The sequence below is a fragment of the Pristiophorus japonicus genome, chromosome 12 (assembly GCF_044704955.1).
Source record: "Pristiophorus japonicus isolate sPriJap1 chromosome 12, sPriJap1.hap1, whole genome shotgun sequence".
Taxonomy (NCBI): Eukaryota; Metazoa; Chordata; class Chondrichthyes; family Pristiophoridae; genus Pristiophorus; species Pristiophorus japonicus.
Genome location: NC_091988.1, coordinates 133,214,868 through 133,232,648, shown reverse-complemented (window position 1 = coordinate 133,232,648; position 17,781 = coordinate 133,214,868). Strand labels below are relative to the sequence as shown.

At 46.6% G+C, this 17,781-nt stretch overlaps 1 protein-coding gene across 9 annotated transcripts in view; it reads right to left on the bottom strand.

Moving 5' to 3' along the window:
- Positions 1-17,781, bottom strand: part of LOC139277463 (engulfment and cell motility protein 2) — a 175,585-nt gene that overhangs the window by 15,679 nt on the left and 142,125 nt on the right. For all 9 annotated transcript variants that reach the window (XM_070895946.1, XM_070895951.1, XM_070895950.1 and 6 more), the window contains 4 exons: positions 12,282-12,445; positions 10,547-10,659; positions 6,914-7,021; positions 2,442-2,524 (listed from right to left, as the gene is read on the bottom strand). In XM_070895946.1, the coding sequence (XP_070752047.1) occupies positions 2,442-2,524; positions 6,914-7,021; positions 10,547-10,659; positions 12,282-12,445 (468 nt within the window). The remainder of the gene's footprint in view (positions 1-2,441; positions 2,525-6,913; positions 7,022-10,546; positions 10,660-12,281; positions 12,446-17,781) is intronic.

Here is a 17,781-nt window from a genome sequence, read left to right as displayed (position 1 = left end):
ATATTCTTGCTATTGAGGGAGTGCAGCGAAGGTTCACCAGACTGATTCCCGGAATGGCAGGACTGACATATGAAGAAAGACTATATCGACTAGGCTTATATTCACTGGAATTCAGAAGAATGAGAGGGGATCTCATAGAAACATCCAAAATTCTGATGGGATTGGACAGGTTAAATGCAGGAAGAATGTTCCCGATGTTGGGGAAGTCCAGAACCAGGGGTCACAGTCTAAGGATAAGGGGTAAGCCATTTAGGACCGAGATGAGGAGAAACTTCTTCACTCAGAATTGTGAACCTGTGGAATTCTCTACCACAGAAAGTTGTTGAGGCCAGTCCGTTAGATATATTCAAGAGGGAGTTAGATATGGCCCTTATATAGTCTTTCTTCATATGTCAGTCCTGCCATTCCGGAAATCAGTCTGGTGAACCTTCACTGCACTCCTCAATAGCAAGAATATCTTCATGAATATCCCGCCCAAAGTACTGTCCAATACCTCGGCAGCACTTGGGCGGGCGAAGGCCTTGCTGAAAATCGGCCGCTCAATATATTGGCCCGTCTAAAATTTCATATGAAAAACATAAAAATTTTAGTTTGTAGCGAGACTGGGCTTTGCTTCGGTCACGGTGTATAAATAGACAATTACAAAGGTCCCAATGTGATACCATATTTAAATAACTCCTGGACCTGCCTGGACACAACAATCTCTGTGTGTAATGCAGTCAGGACCTGTCATTGTTTCAGCCTGATACTGCACTAGAGATAGTTTCCTTCAGCTAAAGGGATCAGGGGTATGGAGAGAAAGCAGGAATGGGTTACTGAGGTGAACGATCAGCCATGATCTTATTGAATGGTGGTGCAGGCTCGAAGGGCTGAATGGCCTACTCCTGCACCTATTTTCTATGTTTCTATGTAATAAGATCCCTCGAAGGTCGGCAGGCGGTAAATGGAAGACTGCCCCGCCAAAATGGGCGGCGGGGGCGGGAGCTCTCATTCTCGGCGGCAGAGGAGCTTGCCGCCCAAGTGTCACCGAGGAGGGAGTCGGGCCCACGGAGGGTCGAAGACCTGAAAAAAAAAATCACAAATAAAAATACAAAAGCTATCCGAAGACCTTCAGGGGACCCCATGCAGGTAAGTCGCTGTTGAAAAAAGATTTTAAAATGTTCACTTACCTTTTTTTCCAGGTTCTTCAGACTTACCGTCGGGGACAGACCAGCCTCCAGCGGTCCACCCCCGTTCTGCCGCTGAGTCCCGCCCACAGGAATCTGGGAGCTTGGCGGGCGGGAGCTCAGTTGCGCCACTCGGCCGTCCGCTCTCCCCTCCCTCCCGCTCCAGGCCACCCCGAAAGTGGCACTGGGCGGATCTTCAGGAGGAATGTCAGCGGCAGCAGGCTGATGAAAATCGGCCTGAGAGTTTAATATATTTATGCATGCAGGCACTTACACATATACATTATAGATACATGCTTATACACACATGTACATTGCACATACCTACACATACTTATGAAAATACTGTATATGGAAAAAGAAAGATCTGAGGGTCCTGATTGACAGTGAATTGAAGCCATCACAACAATGCTTGGTGGCAGTGAGTGAAACAAATCTTATGTTGGAATCTATTAAAAGGTCAATATTGAGACAAAACTGAGAGGTAATCCTGCCACTCTGTAACTCACTGGTGCACAGTGTAAAGTTCTGGTCACCACAGTACAGAAAGGATGCAGAAGAGAACAACGAGAATGATTGAGGGGATGGAAGGATTAGCGATTATGTAAATTGGGCATGTTCGCACTGGAAAAGAGAAAAAGATTTGCATTTATATAGCGCCTTCCATGACCATCGGATGTCTCAATGCACTTTACAGCCAATGAAGTACTTTTGGAGTGTAGTCACTGTTGTAATGTAGGAAACTTGGTAGCTAATTTGCGTGCAGCAAGCTCCCACAAACAGCAATATGATAGTGACCCAGCACCCTTCCTCAGCACTGCACTGGGAGTGTCAACCTAGATTTTTTTATTGTGCTCCAGTCCCTGCAGAGGGACTTGAACCCACAACCTTCTGATTCAGAGCCACAGCTAACACTCCAGGTCGAGAAGTGATGTGATTGCAGAGAGTGTTGATTCATCCAGATGCAAATAAGATTGATTTTGTTCAGAAAATTACGTTTTGGGATAAAATACGAGTAATTTGAGATATGTGCAGCATGCTCGGGAGGAACAGGTGGTTTTCCCAAAGCCCTCCACCACTGGGAGGTTTCTTCGCCTCGTGTCTGCGTCTGTTGTAGACTCTGATAGAGATTGCTTGCTATGATTGGTCAACAACTCCATTATCGTTGTATTGTGCGACTACCGAATGGTAGAAGGTGAACTAGGTCGACCGTGGTCTTTTTTCATCCAACAATTATATATATTCTGCATACACATACAAACAGTTGAGCTGTACCTTATTTTGTCTTAGGGCACTCTTCTCTCTCATGTGGGGGCAGTCTTTCCCAGTTACCACTGCTTTGATATCTGAAACAGGAACTAGAGAGAAAGAAAGACTTGGATTTATATAGTGTCTTTCACGACCGGATGTCTCAAAGCGCTTTACAGCCAATTAACTATGTGGGAAACGCAGCAGCCAACTTGTGCACAGCAAGCTCCCACAAACAGCAATGTGATGACGACCAGATAATCTGTTTTTTTGTGATGTTGATTGAGGGATAAGTATTGGCCAGGACACCAGGGATAACTCCCCTGCTCTTCTTCAAAATAGTGTCACAGGATCTTTTACGTCCACCTGGGAGGACAGACGGGGCGGGGCGTTGGTTTAACATCTCACCCAAAAGTGCAGCGCTCCCTCAGCACTGCACTGGAGTGTCAGCCTAGATTTTTATGTGCTTAAGTTCCTGAAGTGGGACTTGAACCCACAACCTTCGGACTCAGATGAGGGTGCTACCCACAGCTGACACTGACAAGCAAGAGAAACTTGACACAGATGGAAGCACACTAGTGAATACTACTGACTGAGTGCAACAGTGTACTGATGACCAGAGTCATAACATCTGGTGACCAGAATGTATTGTGAAGTACTAGTAACCAATGTGTATTGTAGTGAATTAGTGATCAGAGTATAATGTAGTCTACGAGTAACCGACAGAATGTACTGCAATTTTTACAAATTTCAGATCTGCTCTAGATATCAGAGTTCAATATCACTGATCTATCTTGTAACCAGATCCCATATACCTTACGATGAGTTTACCTTTACTGACCACAGTCATATGATGGCATGACCTGGGGTCATAACAATGAAGCCCCCTTGTTTTAGGAACTGGGTACTATAACCTTGCATGTGTCACCATGCACTAGAAAGAAACACTTGGATTTATATAGCGCCTTTCATGACCAACGGACGTCACAATGCGCTTTACAGCCACAAAGTACTTTTGGAGTGTAGTCACTGATGTAATGTGGGAAATGCGGCAGCCAATTTGTGCACAGCAAGCTGCCACAAACAGCAATATGATAATGAGCAGATAATCTGTTTTTGTTATGTTGATTGAGGGATAAATATTGGCCAGGACACCGAGGATAACTCCCCCGCTCTTCTTCGAAATAGTGCCATGGGATCTTTTACATCTTGAGGGGGCAGACGTTGAGGGGGGTTTAACGTCTCATCCGAAAGACGGCACCTCCGACAGAGCAGTGCTCCCCTCACTATGTTCTGAAAGGTGATTTTAAAGTCAAGTTGAATAAAAATCAACAACCATTTTACAATTGTTAAGTGAATGGCTTGAGAAACATTAGTATATACCACCACATTTCAACTTGATTCTGTATCACTCCTCTTAACAAATTAAACACTGTCCTACTGTCGCAGGCTAAATTTCCCTTTTCTGACCAAGGTTTGTTCTGAACCAGGTTGTCTCTATTATTAAAGAAGAATCGTCTCCCGCCTGGATCTCTCAGCAGACCTTGTAGAATTGACTCTTAGACAGATCCTTTTATGCCCCAGCTGGTCAGGAAGTCAGCCACTTGACTTCTGATCTTCTCCTAGTCCAAGGATTAGCCAGTTAAGGCTGCCAATTAAACCAATGGTGCCCCCACCCATCTCCAGAAATGATCTCTTGCTGTTTCTCCAAAGAAGAGGACATTCCAATATAATGATGGTTCACAGGAAAGAAGCCAGATCAGCAATCTCTTGTTTGGGATGAATTACTGACCGAGTGTTTCAGGCTTGAGAGGTATGTAGGTGGCATCACTCCACAAACCAGTCTGCCTGGCTTCTTTCCCCTCAGCTTCTGGTTACTGCAGGAATCTTAATCCATTGTGAGCTAAGTTTAACTTAATAGTAATATTTTAATGCAAATCATACCAAGATACTTGGTCAAAAACCCCAAAACAGGACAGCAGCATATCACATTGCATTGTAACAATCAGCCAGAATATAATGTAGTGTATTGGTAATCAACAGAATGCAATGTAATGTACTGGTAATCACCAGAGTGACATGCAGTTTACTGGTGACTAGCAGAGTATAATGTAGTATTTTGAGTGTGTGAGGACATTAGGGGTATTGTAAGGTGGAGTGAAAATTGTGTTGAGTTCAGTTGAAAAACATAAATGAAGTGCCAAAACCCACCGACATAGGACACCATAAAGGTTGAGAGTAGAAGAGAACACAAGGTAAATCAAGGAATGTGGCTAGAGGGCAGCAAGCTGGTGGTTTTAGAAGCTGGAGGGAAGGAGGAGGAGAGCTGAGTGAGGAGCGCAGGAGGAGTTCCAAGAGCGGTGTGGGAAAGAATGAGGTTGTGGAATGTGTATTTAGAGCTTAGGTGGAATCTGAAATAGCTTTTTCTCATTATAAAAAACTGTATGTGTACTTATTCTGCACCACTTGCAAAACCAAATCCCCAAACCAAGGGGCCGAAATTCCCTATCGCCCCAGTTGGGGACGGTAACATCTTCGGAGCCGGACATTCTGTACCCGGGCAGAGGTCCCGCCCCAGAAGCGGGATTTGGATTACCGCCCCTTATAGGGAGTGCAAAGCAATGTCGCATGCCCCATTTCCTCTCGGGCAGGACTGGGGGCGCGAGGCAGGCGCATCGCGGAGCGCTACGTGGCCTCTCCGTGTAACACTGATGTGTTTCAATGTCCCTCTCCTTCCACGGGACAGGCATGGGCCACTGCGAGGCCAAAACGGATTGCTGCGCACGACGATGTCATTGCTGGAGGCGTGGCAGCCCGGAGTGCTACCGGCAGGGTCGCGGCGCTACCGTTTTTGCGCCTCCGCTAACTCCCACGGGCCCCGTTAGCGCCCCCTGGAGGGGTACAACAGGGGAATTTCATCCCACAAATCTCTAACTGCACAAAAAAAAGTACACGCATTTATATAGAGTCTTTCACAATCTCAGGACATCCCAGGGCGTGTTACAGCCAATCAAGTACTTTTTGAAGTGTAGTCACTGTTGTAATTTAGGAAACATGGCAGCCAATCTGCACACAGCAAGCTCACACCAACAGTGCGTAGATAATCTGTTTTAGTAATGTTGATTGAGGGATAAATGGCGGTCAGGACACCAGGGATAACTCCCCTGATCTTCTTTGAAATAGTTCCATGGTTATTTTCTGCGTCCACTTAAGAGAGTCGAAGGAGCCTTGTTTTAATGTCGCATCCGAAAGACGGCACCTCCCAAGAGTGCAGCACTCCCTCAGTACTGCACTGGTGTATCAGCCTAGATTTTGTGCACATATTTCTGGAGTGGGACTTGAACCTTCTGATAGAGGCAAGAGTGCTAGCCACTGAGCTACAGCTAACACCAGACAAGGGGATGTACAGGGAGTGCTGCACTGTCAGAGGTGCTCACATTCAGATTATTTGCCAGTAAATAACAATACAATTTTCATTGGATTATGATTTTTTTTTTAATAAAACAAAAGCTAACAATAGAAACAAGATAAATGTTAGGGGGTAATATACATTCTCACTGAGGCTCAACTGAGATTGAGACACAGTTTTATATGCTTCTTAGCTCAGTATCACCTAATGTTTTCCATATCATACTTCAGGAACTCACTGCCCGAGAATCTTGGGATTCAAAAAATAACTTAGGAACACACAAGTTGCCTATGAGCAGCAAGGTGTGAATGCAGCAGGGACTGGAGGGACTGTTTCTGAACCACGTGTGTACGCAACAGTGGTTTGGCCTTGACTATCTTGTGATGCGGAGGGAGCAAGGAAGTAGAGGAAGAGCTTTTGGATAAGCTGCACCCATAATATAAAATTTGGTGGAGGGCAGAGAGCAGTGAAGGGCAGATGGCGTATGGTTCTATGGAAGGCGTGGGCTTGACAGGCTGACTGGACTTTTCTTCGGCTCTTGTGCAATAATCATCTCGAGAAGTAGTTGCAAAAGAATGATCACAGAGCTGCACAGAAATAAAAATAATAGTGACGCTCACCAAAGGGTTTATAAACTCAGGCTTGAGAAAGCTGAACTGGATAGTGACCTTTCAAGGCTGTTGTTGCTCTCCAGATAATGGACAGGTTAAGGAAAGTAATTAAAAAGGCTAATGGAACATTGGATTTTATCAATACAAAGTTATACTGAGTCTTGGCAGACCTCATCGAGTGTGTTGTGCTCAAATTTGGGCACCGCCCTTCAAAGGATAAATTGGCCTTGGAGGGGTGTAGCACAGTTACATTAGCATGATTCACCGGGGGCTTAAAAGGTTAAATGATGTGGACAGGTTGTGTAGACTTAGCTGGTTTTCCCTTGAGCATAGAAGGTTGATGAGTGATTTAATTAAGCAAAGACTGAGATCGACAGTTGGTGTTCAGGTCAATGTGTAGCGATGGTGAACAGAGATATTTATTGGAGAAGTGAGGTAGAATCACTGGAGTTTTCCCAACCCTGCACAGTTTTGCTTACTTTTATCCTGCAGCGACTCAAAGGCCACCTCACCCTGTGGGTTCTCATCTAGGTCTCCATAGTGCAGCACCTTGTGATTGAGGGACAGCCGGCAATACCAGAACTTATCTGTGGAAAGAACAAAAGAAAAAATAGGTGAGTGCACTGTACTGCACTAACCAGTAACTACGTGTGCGCACACACACACACCCGCATGAACTAGTAATTGCACACAACAACTAGAAACCAAACACCACTAACCAGTACTCCCTCAAGAAACAACATTGCACAAACCAGTAACCACACACAACCAGCTCTAATCAGTAACCAAATGCTACTTTACTCCACATAGTAGTTATGCCACACAGAAATAACCAGCATCACACACTGAGCACTGTACCAAGTAACCACGTACTAAACACTACCAATTAATAATGAGAAACTACCAGCTAGAATGAGGAACTGAAAAAAATTAGTATTAGTAAAAAAAAAATACTGGAGAAATTAATGGGACTGAAAGCCGATAAATCCCCTGGACCTGATGACCTACATCCTAGGGTTTTAAAAAGAGGTGGCTATAAAGATAGTGGACGCATTGGTTATCATCTTCCAAAATTCCATAGATTCTAGAACGGTTCCCGCAGATTGGAAGGTAGCTAATGTAACCCTGCTATTTAAGAAAGGAGGGGGAGAGAAAACGGGGAACGACAGACATTTAGCCTGACATCAGCAGTAGGGAAAATGCTAGAATCTATTATTAAAGACGTGGTAACAGAGCACTTAGAAAATACTAATAGGATTAGGGTCAACATGGATTTATGAAAGGGAAATCATGATTGACAAATCTGTTAGAGTTTTTTGAGGTTGTAACTAGCAGCATAGATAAGGGGGGCACCAGTGGATGTGGTGTATTTGGATTTTCAGAAGGCATTCAATAAGGTGCCACACAAGAGGTTATTGAAAAAAATCAGGGCTTATGGGATTGGGGGTAATATACTAGCATGGATTGAAGATTGGTTAATGGACAGAAAACAGAGAGTAGGAATAAACGGGTCATTTTCAGGTTGGCAGGCTGTAACTAGTGGGGTGCCGCAAGGATCGGTGCTTGGGCCCTAGCTATTCACAATCTAGATCAATGATTTGGATGAGGGAACCAAATATAATATATCCAAGTTTGATGCTGATACAAAGCTAGGTGGGAATGTAAATTGAGAGGAGGATGAAAAGAGGCTTTAAGGGGATATAGACAGGCTAAGTGAATGGGCAAGAACATGGCAAATGGAACATAATGTGGAGAAATGTGAAGTTATCCACTTTGGGAGGAAAAATAGAAAAAGAGTATTTTTAAAATGGAGAGAGATTGGGAAATGTTGGTGTTCAGAGGGACCTGGGTGTCCTTGTACACAAATCACTGAAAGTTAACATGCAAGTACAGCAAGCAATTAAGAAAGCAAATGGTATGTTGGCCTTTATTACAAGAGGATTTGAGTACAAGAGTAAAGACGTCTTACTGCAATTACATAGGACCCTGGTGAGACCGCACCTGGAATTTGGTCTCCTTACCCAAGGAAGGAAATACTTGCCATTGAGGGAGTACAACGAAGGTTCACCAGATTGAATCCTGGGAAGAGGGGATTGTCCTATGAGGAGAGATTGAGTAGACTAGGTCTATATTCTCTAGAATTTAGAAAAATGAGAGGTGATCTCATTAAAACATACAAAGTTCTTACAGGGCTTGACAGGGTAGATGCACGGAGGATGTTTCCTCTGGCTGGGGATTTGAGAACCAGGGGTCACAGTCTCAGAATAAGTGGTCGGCCATTTAGGACTCGTGGTGAATCTCTGGAATTCTCTATCCCAGAGGGCTGTGGAGGCTCAGTCTGAGTATATTCAAGACAGAGATCGATAGATTTTTGTATATTAAAGGAATCAAGGGATAGTGAAGGAAAGTGGAGTTGAGGTAGATCAGCCATGATCTCACTGAATGTCAGAGCAGGCTCGAGGGATTGAATGGCCTCCTCCTGCTTCTATTTCTATGTAACCATACACACTGTACTAACCAGAAACAGAATGAACCGTACTTTTATGGTTAATACTATGATGACCAATAGACAAGAACAGAGCATTGCCCCAATTACTTCAGCCCACAGATGGCTCTACTGGCAAATTCACTGCCCAGTAATTAGAGACCAGACCAGAAAGCTCCCAGGTTTGATCACTGCTCTGTGCTGCATTTTCTGATCTCATCTTAGACTGCAATGGGGTGTTACAGTTAACCTCAGAACCCCTTGTTTGGAGATGGGTGGGTGGGGAGTGGAGGGCGGCAGCAGAACAGCAAAGATTCCTGTTCCTAATCGCTATTCAGTGCTCCCTGCTGGACAGTGTATGCATGTGGAGATTGAACGAGGACAGGATCCGGCTCAGCTGTGATGCTTCCTTCGGTCGGATAGGATACTCATCGTCTCAGCTCACGCGTGAAGAATGGCCATGTGCTTGAAGTAGCAGAGGGTTGCTGGGACCTGCTAAACCAAGCAAATAAGACACCAAGCAGTAGTCGAGTCAAGGTAGGTGACTGAAGGCACAGTGGAGGAGGCACTTTTTTGAAGAGGAGGTTTTTGAAGGAAACAGACCAGTCAGTAAGGCGAAGGAGTTTACAGAGAGAAGAGGAGGAAGAGACACCAGGAGCAAAGACAGAGCGAAGGAGGGAGAGACCGTGAGGGGGCAACAGCCAGCAGGTGCAGAGTGAGGGAACGTTCCTCAGAGTGTCAGGCCAAGTGGACTGAAGGTTCCATCACCGAAGATTGGGGAGGGGGAAATGCACAGAAGATCAGAGTACAAAACCGCACAACCAATTGTTCATAAATCATAGAATAGGTACAGCATAGGAGGCGGCCACTTGGCCCATCAAGCCCATGCTGGCTCTGCAGGAGCACCCCAGCTAGTCCCACTCCACCGCCCTTTTCCCATTGTCCTGCAAAGTTTTTTCTTCAGGTACTTATCCAACTCCCTTTTAAAAGCCACGATTGAGTCTGCCTCCACCAGCCTTTAAAGGCAGTGAATTCCAGATCTTAACCACTCACTGCGTAACAAAGTTTTTCCTCACGTCGCCATCGGTGAAGTGCAGTTATGCTTGGTTTTCAGAGGCAGTGAAAAGGGGTGCAAGTCTGTTTAAGTAATTGTCTGCAACTGTGTGCATCTTTGATGAAGAACTTTGCCCATCAGGTTGATGGCATGCCATCCAGACCTGATTAGACCCTTTGTAGGTAAATTCACCAACCGAGTGTATCCACACATTTGAAATCACAAGCAAGGGATTCAAGACTTAACAAGATTAAATGTGATGAAGTTCGCACGCTGGGGTGGGGTGGGGAACATCAACTTAATTAACCCTTGCAGTTATGGCGGATGCTGAAAGGAAGAATTCAGCTTGCATTGACTGACCAACTCGTGGGCAAATTCCATAATCACTACAAACTATTTCTTGTTGAACTTCTTACCAATGTAATAAGAGTTTGGCATTCTTCCATGGTAAGGATCCAGGAATCTAGCCATGAGAGGGGAACTATCATAATTCATAAACAATAACCACACACAAACTTGGCTTTAGCCACACGACACAGTGCAGTAACCAGCAGCAAACAAACCAGCCAGTACCTTGCCGCCTGCGGCTGCTAATTTTGCGGAAGCTGGTACCCTCACACAGCCGGTTGAGACGCTGCTGCTTGATCAGCTCCATCACCTCGGGCTGAATCTTCTCCCGCAGCTCACTGGGAACAGAGTGTTTCAGGTCAGCACACAAGCAGCACCTGGTCACAGCAACACCTACAGGAAGGGAAGTCTCGCTCCATTGTATATCGAAAAAAACAACAACTTGTATTTATATAGTGCCTTTAACATAGTAAAACGTTCCAAGGTGTGTGCTTGTTTCACAGAAGGGCGCTGAGCACCGAGTCTCGTCGCCAAGAGCATGCATAAAGCAAGCGCAGGCAGCAGAAGGAATGTGCGGCAAACAGTCCCACCCAACCTTTCCTTCAACCACTGTCTGTCCCACCTGTGACAGAGACTGTAATTCCCATATTGGACTATTCAGTCACCTAAGAAATCACTTTTAGAGTGGAAGCAAGTCTAAGAAGAAATTAGCACAGGTGACCAAAATCTTGATCAAAGAGGTAGGTTTTAAGGAGCGCCTTAAAGGAGGAAAGAGAGGTAGAGAGGCGGAGAGGTTTAGGGAGGGAGTTCCAGAGCTAGGGCCCAGGAAGCTGAAGGCACGGCCGATGGTTGAGCAGTTATAATCAGGAATGCTCAAGAGGCCAGAATTTGTGGAGCGCGGACATCTCAGAGGGGTTGTGAGGCAGAAAGAGATTAGAGATAGGGAGGGGCGAGGCCACGGAGGGAATTGTAAACAAGGATGAGAATTTTGAAATCAAAATGTTGGTTAACCGGGAGCCAATGTAGGTCAGTGAGCACAGGGGTGATGGGTGAGCGGGACTTGGTGCGAGTTGGGACACGGGTCGAGTTTTGGATGACTTCAAGTTTACAAGTAGTTATTGTTGAAACAAATATGCACCAACTCACAAAATACTGTGCGACTTTTACAAATCACCAGCTGCCAGGGATGCCTGTTCAGTTGGGTTCCCCCCTCACTGTCAACATCTTCCAATGACGTCAATGTTGAGGAGCGCCCTCTACTGAAAGCAACGGGATCGTGACCCTCAACTGGCCTGAGAACCAATCTCAAGCAAAGTGACTCTGGAAAAACACATCACCGGCCAGATGCGAGCACTGCTGGCTACTCCTCCATGAGGTGAAATCCTAACGACTTGCATTTATATAGGACCTTTCTCCAAAATATCTGAAAGCACTTTACATGCAATGGAGTGACATGTTAAGCAGGCACATATAGCAGCCATTTTACACACGGAAGTACTGCACAAACATCAATGAGACAAATGGCCCATTAGTCTGTTTTTTTCTGGTAGTACTGGGTGAAGGAGGATTGTTGGGAGAACTCCGTCCTTCAAGTATGACCGCAGGACCCTCAACATACGTGTGAACTATACCAGGGCAGGTGGATGGTTCAACACCTCATGCAGAGGACCACAGCTTTTGGTATTGCAGCACTCCATCAATACGACACTGAAGCGTCAGCCAAGTTAGCGTGGTAAAGTTTGGGAGTAGGTTTGGATGTGCAATCTTCTAACTCAGAGGCCAGAGTGCTACTGACTGAACCAAGGGGACACCGGAGCAACTTCATGCCTAGGAGGTCTGACTGAGTGCCCTCCACTGGAGGGAAACAAGGGCGTACACTGAATGAAAGGCAATCCCCAGCTACCAATTACATAACCAACACCAAGTGCGAGTGAAGGGGGAGGATAACGGAGCAACGTACACGATCGGCGGCGACTGGAAGTCATCCTGGCTCATTCTCTCAGATTGCCGCAGCCTCAGGATCTCCGAGTAACTCAGGCAGCGGACTTTACTCTTGAACTGATCCAGAGAGTTTGGCTTTGTGCTCAGCGATCTGGTTATCTGCTCACGCACCACCTGCATAACCTGCAACGAGAGGTGGGGGGAGGGGGGGAGGGGGGGTGGGGAGAAGGCAAAATCTGGTTATCTGCAGTGAAGGAAAACTCAGACCGGTGATTTTTATAACTGGCACCACCGTACGGCTAAGTCGTGGGAGGGAGGAAGGCCCCAATGTGGCATTCCTCCTTCTGGCGACATTCTGGCCTCTCCCCCCAGCCGCTGGTTCCATTCAACTGCGGAGCCCCTATCGGGCATGCGGTGTGCACAATGGCGGCGGCCACTCTGCCCTCTCCTCCTTCCACAAAGTGGACCTCTGGCCATCCCAATGCCTGCCCACAGTCAGGAGCTGATACCTCAGAGGAAAGCATTGCCTCAAATCTCTCATCCCCCGGATCTCTCACCATCTCACCGAAGGGCGCTGCTCAGTGCCGAGCTTACGGCTCGCATCCCACCGTCGGCAACTAGACCCATACAGTAGAGTCTGGCCGCCAGTCGTCTCGGACCCCCTTGCCACTGGACCAAGACCTCGCTCTGCTAAGCCCGTGTGGTAGCCAGTGTGCAACGGCCACCCCACGTTAAAAGAACTCACGCACAGGCATCTTCCACAGCTAAGTGCCATATGCTAGCCAGACAACCTTCAAAACCAAGCAGAACAGAGAATCCTCCCCGAGTCACATGCTGTTGCCTCCAGCCAGCAATTACAGTGAGTTTACAGTTCAGAAACTGTCCACACTGGTGTTTATGTTCCACCTAAGCCTCCCGTCTCCCTACTTCATCTAACCCCATCAGCTTATCCACTTCTATTTCTTTCTCCCTCATGTACTTATCGAACTTCTCCTTGTCGATCTTCTCCTTATCGAACTTCTCCTAAAATTCTGACCACTCTCTGGGTAAAGAGGTTTCTCCTGAATTCCCTATTGGATTTATTAGTCACGATCTTATATTTTTGGCCCCTCATTTTGGACTCTCCACAAGTGGAAACATCTTCTCTATGACGACCCTATCAAACCCCCTGCATAATTTTAAAGACCTCTATCAGGTCACCTCTCAACCTTCTCTTTTCTAAAGAAAAAGAGCCACAAGCCAGTTCAGTCTCTCCTGATAGCGATAGCGCCTCAGTTCTGGTATCATCATGGTAAATCATCTTTGCAGCTTCTCCAGTGCTTTCTACATCCATTTTGTAATATGGAGACCAAGACTGTGCACATGCCTCTAATGGTGCAGAATTTCTTATGGGGTACGAATACTGACTAGACATTTTTTCCCCCCAAGGGGAATTCAAAATGCAGACCACTCTACAAAAAGTGAAGCTCCTCAGGGATACACAAGAACATAATAGAAGCAGGAGTAGGTAATGTGATCCCTCGAGCTGGCTCCGTCATTTAATATCATGGCTGATATGATCATGGACTCGGCTCCATTTCCCTTCCCGCTCCCCATAACCCTTTATTTCCTTAATCGCTCAAAAATCTGTCTATATCCGCCAAAAATAGTCAATGACCCAGCCTCCACAGCTCTCTGGGGCACAGAATTCCATAGATTTACAACCTTAAGAGAAGACATTTCTCCTCATCTGTTATAAATGGGCAACACCTTATTCTAAGATTATTCCCCGTAGTTTTAGTTTCCCCCATCAGTGGAAATATCCTTTCTGCATCCATCTTATAGAGCCCCTTCATTATCTTATCTGTTTCGATAAGATCACCTCTCATTCTTCTGAACTCCAATGAGTATATAGTCCCAATCTACTCAACCTAAACTTCATAAGTCAACCCCCTCATCTCCGGAATCAACCTAGTCAACCTTCTCTGAACAGCCTCCAATGCAAGTATATCCCTCCATAAATACAGAGACCAAAACTGTATGCAGTACTCCAGGTGTGGCCTCACCAATACCCTGGACGGTTGTAGCAGGACTTCTCTGCCAACATTCCATTTGCCTTCCTGATTACTTGCTGTACCTGCATACTAACTTTTTGTGTTCCATACACAAGGAAACCCTAGGTCCCTGGGGCTCCTCCCCATGTGACATCAGCAGAATAGTCCAAAGACGCAAAGAACCAAGTACCCTCCTGGTCACAGACCATCCCAACTTGGACATCTATCGGCCGTTCCTTCATCATCACACAGGCAACGTTCTGGAACTGCCTACCTAACAGCACTGTGGGAGCACCTTCACCGCATCGATTGCAGCGGTTCAAGAAGTCCCACCACCACCTCGAGGACAATTGGGATGGGCAATAAATTCCGGCCACGTCAGCAACACCCACATGCCAAGAATGGCAAGTCTCCACTACAGGAAGAAATTTGGGGGAGAAGGCGAAGAGAAATTTGCGTCGTTTGCGCACCCTGAGGGGCACTAACGGGGCCCAAGTGACTTCTCGCCTGGCTCTCCGCATGGTGCTGGAAAAATACCATGGTTAGCACCACAGCCCGCACCCGGGAGGAAGTGGAGCGTGTGACACTGCGCCCCACTTCCTCTCGGGTGTTGGTAACCTTAATTTCGATGCAGGGGCGGGACTTCTACGCCTGGCGCAGGAAGTCCTGCCTTGCCTCAGTTACCGCCCCCAATTGGGGCGGAACCAAATTTCAACCCCGTGACATTCTAAAAAAATTTCAACTAATATTTTCAACTTCCTCCCGAAGATACAATGGACATGTACTTTTAACAAAAATTGCCCCCCTAGCCTTTCCTTCATCTTTAACCAAATGTGTTAAAAATACTGAAAGCAGGCAAGTAGCCTCAGAATTTTCCCGTAACTCCCTCCAATGTGCACATCCACTTTTCACTGCTCTCCTCTGCCCTCTAATTGCCAATCATCTTCTACACCGTCCCACTACCATCTCAAATCATCCAATTCCCAACCTCAATTGTATTTCCAGTATTCTGCCCACAATACCCTCGGCCTGTTCACAATCACGGGGGCCTCCCTCGGCCTGTTCACAATCACGGGGGCCTCCCTCGGCCTGTTCACAATCACGGGGGCCTCCCTCGGCCTGTTCACAATCACGGGGGCCTCCCTCGGCCTGTTCACAATCACGGGGGCCTCCCTCGGCCTGTTCACAATCACGGGGGCCTCCCTCGGCCTGTTCACAATCACAGGGGCCTCCCTCGGCCTGTTCACAATCACAGGGGCCTCCCTCGGCCTGTTCACAATCACAGGGGCCTCCCTCGGCCTGTTCACAATCACAGGGGCCTCCCTCGGCCTGTTCACAATCACAGGGGCCTCCCTCGGCCTGTTCACAATCACAGGGGCCTCCCTCGGCCTGTTCACAATCACAGGGGCCTCCCTCGGCCTGTTCACAATCACAGGGGCCTCCCTCGGCCTGTTCACAATCACAGGGGCCTCCCTCGGCCTGTTCACAATCACAGGGGCCTCCCTCGGCCTGTTCACAATCACAGGGGCCTCCCTCGGCCTGTTCACAATCACAGGGGCCTCCCTCGGCCTGTTCACAATCACAGGGGCCTCCCTCGGCCTGTTCACAATCACAGGGGCCTCCCTCGGCCTGTTCACAATCACAGGGGCCTCCCTCGGCCTGTTCACAGTTGTCATTGTTCCATCTTCCCTACTCAACTGATCAATTTGCTACCACAAATCCCTCTGCCTTCTAGTCTGCCCACCCTCTCATTCCACCGGCCTCCCGTCAATCTGCATTGCTCCTTCTCTGGCCCAACTCACAATTTCCATCACTCCCCTTCTGGCCCTCAAAGTATGGAGTGATCATTGGCAAGGTTTAGCGAGCAACACGTCTGTATGAAACTAGAAAAACAGTTTCTTGCACACATACTCTTTCCTCATTGCCCTCTTCCCACATGCATAATTTACATCCATCCACTGACTATACATTAGAAACATACCCATGTGGACAATCACAGCACTATCCCCCAATATCACTCACCAGAACTAGTATCCAGCGTGGGTTGCAAGCCACACAGGCAAGGCTTACTCACCATCACACAGTGCCTATACAATGAATACTGCTTGAACACAATGCACGACAGTGTGTTACAACTGCAGCTAAAGAGAATGTGCCCGATCCGGTTTCATGGTGAGAGTCTGGAGACCTGCCAGGGCAGCTCAAGGTTTTGAAGTGATGTTGGCAACGTTTGCTCTGCGTGTGGGTGTCTCAGCTGTTTGACTCTGTGGGTGAGAGCGTTTTCGTGCCACAGTCAGTAAAGGAGGCAGTCTGAGTCACAGCATGGTTCCCAGTGCTGAATCTCAGTAAACACACAAACCAAGTAAAGGTGTGAGCGCTGCAGGTCAGCGGTTAGGTTTGGAAGGGGGGCTTGTGGCCTAGTGTTGCAAAGTAATTGTGGTACAGAATTAAAACCAAACGTGAAAAATATCACACTGGCTTAATCACCTCGATGACCCCTCGAAAAATTCCATTAAGTTTGTAAGACATGACCCATTAAACCCCATACCATGCTGACTGCTCCATGATAACCAACTATTTAAATGTTCATTGATAGCATCCTATAGAAGCCCACCCACCCCCTATGGATGTTAAGCTTATGCCTTACTCCTTGTGTAATCACTAATTCCTCTTCTAATTCCCGAAGAATTCCTGAAAGTATCCCATCCGAACACCGAATCCTTCCAGTTTTTATTTTGCATAGTGCATTCTTTGCTCATTTCCGTTTATGGTACGCGTTACTCAGACACCTGTGTGAAAATTTATTGTGAAGAATCCATCCAATTTTATTGGTCACATACTGACCCTCTGTAATAATCCACAGTACCACAATAATAAGTACCCAGGTTCAGGAAGAGAAATCTGGGTGAAGGATCCGAGAAGCTAGGTGGGAGTGTAAGTTGTGAGGAGGATGCAAAGAGGCTTCAAAGGGATATAGACAGGCTAAGTGAATGGGCAAGAAAATGGCAAATGGAATATAATGTGGAGAAGTGTGAAGTTATCCACTTAGGAAAAATAGAAAAGCAGAGTATTTTTTAAATGGAGAGAGATTGGGAAGTGTTGGTGTTCAGAGGGACGTGGGTGTCCTTGTACATGAATCACAAAGTTAACATGCAGGTACAGCAAGCAATTAAGAAAGCAAATGGTATATTGGCCTTTATCATAAAAGGATTTGAGTATAAGAGTAAAGATGTCTTCCTGCAATTATATAGGGCCCTGGTGAGACCACACCTGGAGTACTGTGTACAGTTTTGGTCTCCTTGCCTAAGGAAACATAGAAAATAGGTGCAGGAGTAGGCCATTCGGCCCTTCTAGCCTGCACCGCCATTCAATGAGTTCATGACTGAACATGCAACTTCAGTACCCCATTCCTGCTTTCTCGCCATACCCCTTGATCCACCTCGTAGTAAGGACTTCATCTAACTCCTTTTTGAATATATTTAGTGA